Source organism: Tigriopus californicus, chromosome 7 (genome assembly GCF_007210705.1).
Source record: "Tigriopus californicus strain San Diego chromosome 7, Tcal_SD_v2.1, whole genome shotgun sequence".
NCBI classification, from domain to species: Eukaryota; Metazoa; Arthropoda; class Copepoda; order Harpacticoida; family Harpacticidae; genus Tigriopus; species Tigriopus californicus.
Window position 1 is genome coordinate 16,425,690 of NC_081446.1, and position 7,930 is coordinate 16,433,619.

At 43.0% G+C, this 7,930-nt stretch overlaps 1 protein-coding gene across 1 annotated transcript; it reads left to right on the forward strand.

Moving 5' to 3' along the window:
- Window positions 1-3,531: 3,531 nt before the first annotated feature.
- Window positions 3,532-6,625, forward strand: LOC131883794 (uncharacterized; the record flags this gene model as incomplete). Its single annotated transcript, XM_059231357.1, is given in 1 exon segment — window positions 3,532-6,625. A coding segment is annotated over 1 exon segment (1,470 nt). The 3' UTR covers window positions 5,275-6,625.
- Window positions 6,626-7,930: the final 1,305 nt, after the last annotated feature.

A 7,930-nucleotide genomic window follows, 5' to 3' on the forward strand; every position in this document is an offset into this window, starting at 1 on the left:
TCTCATGACTTACAGTGTCGAACGCCTTCCTGACGTCACAAAAGGCCAGATTCAGCGGCTTCAGTTCTTTAATCCGTTTACTCAACAGTATCTTTAAGAGCCACACATTCTCTCCGCAACCGTCCAGAGGTCTAAACCCCTTCTGGCGTGGAGTCAGTGGGATCTTTGCCAATCTTTTTGCAATGACACCGTGGAAGAGCCAGAGCACTACCAAACTTAGAGTGATCGGCCTAAAATCCCCAGGGGTGGAGGCATTCTTTACCTTAGGAATTAAGGTAGTCCGTCTAACCTTGAAGAAGTCTGGCAATCTTTGATGTAGTAGGAATACATTAAAGAAGGCAGTGAGGTGTCCTGCATTTAGAGTACGCAATTGGGTAATCTTCATACCATCTCCTCCCAGGGCCCCGCTTTTTCATCCCCTCACGAGCTGCCACTACTTCCTCCACTTTGAGTGGAGACATCAGGACCCATTGGATGGGATGGGATGAGAAGTGGTCTCGTGTCCTTTACTAACGGTTTTGAGAAGATTCCCTTCCAAAACTCAAATTAGGCATTCGGGTCAACCTCTGGGGAGGGCATCCAATACAGTGCCATTAAAAACGTTCTTTCCCGTCCGCCCCGGGTTCCGGTCGTACTGCAATCGCAACTTCCCAATTTCCGTCCTGCGTCGGTATAAATAAGGCAATTGTTGCTCTATTTGTATTTCACATTTGCCAGCTTTATCAAGTCAGGAGGGAATTCAATCAAGTCTAATGGCACATTGTGCACATTGTGCACATTGTGCACATTGTGCACATTGTGCACATTGTGCACATTGTGCACATCCACATAAAAAACAAAGAAACTATCGAGGAAGGCATTGAATGAAATTACTTCTACTTATATCTTCTTTGCAATCAAATGTCTCTTTATTTCACATTCATAAACGCCACCCTTATCGATTCAGGAAGGAATTCAATCAAGTCTTATGGCACACTGGTTCTAAATCTATGCTTGTAACAAAGAAACTATCGAGGACGGCATTAATTTATATTAAATTCACTTAAAAGTCTCCATCAAGGCAATTTTCGCTAGTTTTGTTTTTCATATTTGCCACCTTAATCAAATCAGGAGGTAATTCAATCAAGTCTGATGGCACATTGGTTCTAAATCCATGGTTATAACAAGCAAACAATCGATGAAGGCATCTAATTATATTAAATTTATTTAAATCCTCTATGATTGCAATTGTCACTATATTCTTTTTCAAATATGCCACCTTTATCAGGTAAGGTGGGAATTCAATCAATTCTTATAGCACAATGTGTCAACATCCAAGTTTAAAACATAGAAACTATCGAGGACGGCATTAAATTAAATTAATTCTATTTAGAGCTTCATTGCAGTCAAATGGGTCTTTCTTTCATATTCAAATATGCCACCATTATCGAGTCAGGAGGAAAGTCATTCAAGTCTTCTGGCACATTGGTTCTAAATCCATGTTTAAAACAAACAAATTATCGAAGACGGTATTGAGTTAGAATTATTCTATTTATATCTTCTTTGCTGTCAAATGTCTCTTTATTTATATTCAAAAATGCCACCATTATCAAGTCAGGAAAGAATTCAATCAAGTCTTATGGCATATTGCCTTAAAATTCATGTTTATAACAAAGAAATTGTCGAGGACAACATTGATTGAAATGAATTCCATCAAAAAGACTCTAAGAAGGCCATTGTTGCTATATTTGGTTTTCATATTTGCCACCTTTATTAAGTCAGGGGGAAATTCAATCAAATCTTATGGCACATTGGTTTTAAATCCATGTTTATAACAAACAAACTATCGAGGACGGCATTGTTTTAAATTCCATCTACTTAAAAGTCTCTAGTAAGGGAATTGTCGCTATTTTTTTTTTATATTTGCCACCTTTATCAAGTCAGGAGAGAATTCAATCAAGTCTTATGGCATATTGTGTTAAAATTCATGTTTATAAGAAAGAAACTATCGAGGACGGCATTAGTTTAAACTTAATCTACTTAAAAGTCTCTGTTCCGAGTATCGGAAACGGCTTCTTATTGATCATCCATATTTTGTACAGTTCTTGTGTAGCTAGATTTCACCCAGTGTTGTAGATAGTTTCTCCGCTAATAAAGCAGTTGTTTCAACCCGCTACAGGCGTTCAGACGTGTTTTCTTGGGCTCGTCGACTGACACTTTGTACATGGTCTTTCGACACACTCCGGGGTTCTGTCTTTGGTGACCATCTCTACATATTGCGAACAGTGAGTGACACTAGCAGTGAGAATAAGTGGCATCTTTATGTTCCTCGTTACCATCCCTAAAATCCAAGAAATTGGCTTCAACGTTTGTTGCCAAGCCACACTCGAAACTCACCCTAATCATGGGATTGAGGGGAAGCTTTTAAGGGGTCATATTTCTTGACCCTAAACTCTTTGTTCGTTACACCAAGCCTTAAATTTCAACCGACTTTGCTACAACAAACCAATTAAATTGTGGCGTCGTATGATTCTGCATTCTGGAAGAACAAAGAAAGAGGCAGTCTTACAGTCCACGCTCTTGGGTATGGATCGAACGCCTCCCAAAAAGAATCAGTTGGATCTTTTACTTCAGCGAAAAATGGAGTCCAAATCCACACCCAGTGTTCCTTCCGTCGAAGTTGGGGAGCTAAAGAAAAGGCGTTCTTATACCCAAGGGGGCTTCACCAGGTTCCTCCAGAAAGCTACAACGATAGTCGACCAAGGTGATGCCTCCAAATCGGATGACTCCGATCAATCAGCCACAACCGCCAGTTTGGGGCGGATTTTAACCTCTGCAAAGGACGCTCTTGGCAAACTAAATCAGTGTGCCATGGAGGTTTATCTCCACACGTCCGAGGAGGAGGGTCGAGATTACATTGATGAATTTGAGGATAAACTTTTGAATTTGGAGGCAAAAGTGGAGTCTTTAACAATACAACGAGTCCCAACGACCCCAAGCGCGAACTCTCCAGGCCACAATCAGTTCAATTTTGCCCGTGTTTTTGGTACCAACTTTGATGTCACCAAGGTGTTTCCCACGTTTAGTGGTACGGACATTATCTTGTACAGGCCTTTTCGCTCTGCTTGGGACAATGCCGAGACAACATTGGATAATCTCGGCCGTTCAGGCACTCAAAAGTTACAAGAACTTCGTAAAGTGCTGATTGGTGAAGCCAACACAGTCATCGCCTCTCTTAGCGACAACGACTCCAACTACACAAGGCCTCTAGAGCACCTAGAAACAATGTACGGTGACAAACATGTGTACGTACGGGCAGTGGTTGAAAAGCTTTTAGACATGCCTAAAATGCTAAACAATCCCAAAAGCATGAGGGAAAGTCAGGCATTGATGATGGCGACGGATGAAAGCTTGAGGGGATTGAACCTAGGGGCGGGTGAAGTTGCACTTATCCTTTTCCTGGTCATCTGTGAAAAAAACCTCTCCCATGAGGTGCAGAGGGCCTGGATTCGATTCAAGGATTCTAAGCGCGACCCGTTGGCGCCATTAGGTACTATCCTGGATCTAGTTCCGGCGTCTCGTTGGTTCTTCTGCCCGGGAAAATCCAACCCTGCTGACGTTGGTTCACGAGGATGCTCAGTCATTGATCTAATCCACCACACATTATGGTGGACAGGACCATCTTTACTTCAACGAGAAGTAGACACGTGGCTGGGAACTGGTCAAACATCCATCTCCAAAGAGGAAGAAGAATTATGCGACAATCCAGAAATCAGCAAAAACATTGTGCAAGCTCGGGTCTGCCTCACAGAAGTTGATCAAGGCATGTTGCACCGATTTGAAAGCTGGCACTCAACAGTACGCCTGCTGGCGTGGGTACTCAGATTCCTAAATGCATTAGGCCTTGAGATTCCACCTTATCCAATGTCTTACATTTCAAAGTGCATAACACCCGACGAATATCGTCTAGCGGAATGTTATTGGATTAGGTTGGCTCAACGTGAATCCTTCGCAGAGGAAATAACCCACATCAAACAAGGTTTACAACCCTCAAATGCGTCGGGGTTAAGGAACGCCATGCCAAAATTTGACAAAACCTTGAACTTGCTCGTAGCTCAAACTCGACTGAACGAGGAGCTTATCATCCTTCCAAGGCACCACGCTGTCACAGAGAAAATCGTTCTCCAGTTCCACAACGATCATTTTCATCTGGATAAGACAAACTTAAACGCCTTAGTCCGAAGACGATACTGGATTCAAGGGTCAAAACGTGAGGTACAAAGAATCGCCCGCTTGTGCCTCAAACCCCATTGCAGAAAACTGGTGCCGCTACAGGAACAAATGGGAACACTTCCAGCCAATTTACGGGTTGACGAACCGTCCGGGTTCACAAACATTTCCGTAGACCTTTTTGGGCCACTGCACCCAACTGACTGTGACAAAGCATATGGGTGCATATTCACTTGTCTATACAGTCGAGCAGTTCATCTTGAACTCACTCCAGACTTAAGTGCAGAGTCGTTCATCGAAGCCTTTCGTAGACTTATTGCACGACGAGGTCAACCAAAAATTGTCTATAGCGACAATTTCAAAAGTTTCAAGGCAGCAGAAAAGGAACTTCGGCATCTATACTCATACATGGATAGGCCAAAGATCAGCCATGCTTTCCCCACCATTGAGTGGATTTACAGCATAGATCGGGCACCATGGACAAACGGAGTTACCGAAAGACTGATCAGAACGGTGAAAACTCCACTCAGAGTGATGCTCCAACGGTCTGCATTGTCTTTCCGACAAATCGAAACTTTATTGATAGAAATAGAGGGCATCGTCAATAATAGACCCCTTGCAGTTTCAGAAGATCGACACCAGCTCCATCCAATCACGCCAGCACATCTAGTGATAGGGCGCAGGATGGATCTATTACCGAACGACTATGCCAAAATTGATGAGCGTCCAACAGCGCAAAAATGGAAACACAGGACGGCTCTACTGAACCAATTTTGGCGTCGATGGTCCAACGACTACCTATTGGAACTCCAGCCAACGCGCAAATGGCATCATGGACAAAATCTTGAGCTCAAAACCAATATGGTGGTCATGGTGAGAGATAAGAATTTATCCCGCCAAGATTGGAAACTGGGTGTCATCGAAGATCTTCACAAAAATCCGCAAGGCCTTGTTCACAAGGCCACAATCAGAACCGTCTCACATGGGAAACAGAGACCGTCGTACATCACCAGGCATGTTCGACAACTCAGCATCCTTGAGGCACTTCTGGCGGAAAATAAATAAGGGTAGACGGAGACCGACTCAATCAGTCAACTTCCATCCAAGAAGCAGGCATCATGCACGCATGTAGCTTCCTGACTCTATCCTGCACCTTGTCACTTACAATGGCAAAGGTGCAAATTCAAACCATTCCGAGGAACCACACCGCACATCTTCACCTCCCGCCAATTATGGGCGTTATTGGACACGGTCATGTGGGCTTCAGGCTAAATCTTACCCATTTGTTGGAAATCCCACTTCAACGGACCAGGGACCTGAAGAAGGTGTATCAAAAGGCTGCTAGCGGCCAGTTCCTCGTGCAACCTCCCCAAGACATCATAGCCAATTTGAAAGTCCAGGAACGAAGTCTTAACGACATGTGGTCAACCGTGTTCTCGATCCTAGGCCAACCAATCGACTTTCACAGACACGTTAAGCGATCAATCTTCCTTCCTTTCGTTAACTTCATTGGCAACATCGTCAATTTGGGCGCTACACTAGCTGTTGGAGTAGCCGTACGTTCGGTCCAACATCGCGTGGACGTGATGAATCACGACATCGTCGCAGTGCAGAGGATCCAGGACCACCTGGCTCAACAAATTGCGCAAATCCACGCCACAGACCTTAGCCGATCAATGATCTCAGCTGCCCGGTCTCGGCTTACCCATGAACGGTTGTCAGTTCTTCAGGTGGAACAAGGACTGAATCAACTACTTCTTCATCGCTTTCCAACAGGACTTGTGGCGGGACCCCTCGTTCTGAAGTCCCTTCAAGAACTTGAAGTGTTGGCAAAAACGAAGAATCATGTGGTGCCATTTCAAACTCTCAGCGCCTTCCTCCAGTTTCCAACTACCTGGAACGTCCAAGACGAAATCCTTTCCATCACAGTTCAGGTCCCATTGGTAAAGAAATCGTCAGAAATGACTCTTTTCAAACTCGTGCCTGGACCATTGGAAATGTCAAGCTCGACAATAGTTTTGCCCAAAATCAAGGATTTCATTGCGACATCTCCAGGGGAAATTCATTTTCACCTAGTTGGTGAGGAAGATTTAGGGGACTGCAGTCGTTTCAATGAACATTATGTTTGCAAGTCTTCGACGAGTTATCAAAACTATGAAGACTTTTGCGAGTCAGCGTTGTTCATTGGAAATGCATCGGCTGCCAAGAAGCATTGCGAAATGAGAGTGTACGAGAGGCCAACTATTCAAGAAGTTCTGGATCAAGTGTTCCTACTCATCCATCCTCAGAAGGCAGACATCGTTGTCCAATGTCATCCTGAGGACCCGGAAAAATTGAGTGTCGTTGGAACCGCACTAATCCAACTACCACCCGGTTGTTTCTTGATAGGCCCACACTACTCCGCTTCATCTCCCTACTACGCTGATACCAAGATGATCAATGTAACACTGAAAAGACTTTCCTCTCCAACGAGCGAAATACCCACGAACACGTCCCTTGATGACATCCACACCGGTACCAAAGAACCAAGTGAAGAAATCGACACAAGCCATGACAATATCCGTTATAAAACACTATATGTGTGCATTGTAGCTTTGTCATTAACCCTCCTTGGCGTAATTGGATTCTTGTGCAAGAAGTCTTTGCAACTTGCTGCATAACTTCTAGCCGGGAGTGTTCCGAGTATCGGAAACGGCTACTTATTGATCATCCATATTTTGTACAGTTCTTGTGTAGCTAGATTTCACCCAGTGTTGCAGATAGTTTTTCCGCTAAAAAAGCAGTTGTTTCAACCCACTACAGGCGTTCAGACGTGTTTTCTTGGGCTCGTCGACTGACGCTTTGTACAGTCTCTATGAATGCAATTGTCGCTATTGTTTCTCATATTTGCCACCTTTATCAAGTCAGAAGGGAATTCAATCAAGTCTTATGGACAATTGGTTCTAAATCCATGGTTAAAACAAACAAACTATCGAGGACAGCATTGAAACAAATATATTCTATTTTTATCTTCTTTGCAGTCAAATATCTCTTTATTTCATATTCAAAAATGCCCCCATTATCGATTCAGGAGAAAATTCAATCAAGTCTTATGGCACATTGGTTCTAATACCATGCTTGTAACAAAGAAACTATCGAGGACGGCATTGTTTTATATTAAGTTTTCTTAAAAGTCTCTATCAAGGCAATTGACACTATATTTTTTCCATATTTGCCAGTTTTATCAAGTCAAGAGGGAATTCAATCAAGTCTTATGGCACATTGGTTTTCAATCCATGTTTATAACAAAGAGACTATCAAGGACGGCATTGTTTTATATACAAGGTTCTTAAAAGTCTCTATGAGGGCAATTGTCGCTATTTTTTTTCATATTTGCCACCTTTTTCAAGTCAGGTGGGAATGCAATCAAGTTATATGGCATATTGTACTAAAATCCATGTTTATAACAAAAAAGCTATCGATTGTGGCATTGTTTTTTATTCAATGCTTATAAAAGGTTCTAGGAAGGAAATTGTCGCTATATTCTTCTTAATAATAATTAAGAAGATTCCTGTTTTGGAGCTCGCTGAGAACAGACGCATTTAGTTTGCTCTCGTTCTTATCTCCCAGGAATTTCGAACCAAGGTGTGACTTCCTCTGTTGCTCCTTGGTTGCTGTGCACGTGTAGTGTTCGTGGTGTTTGTGTGTGGGTGAATGAATGGGAATTGCCATTCATTCACTC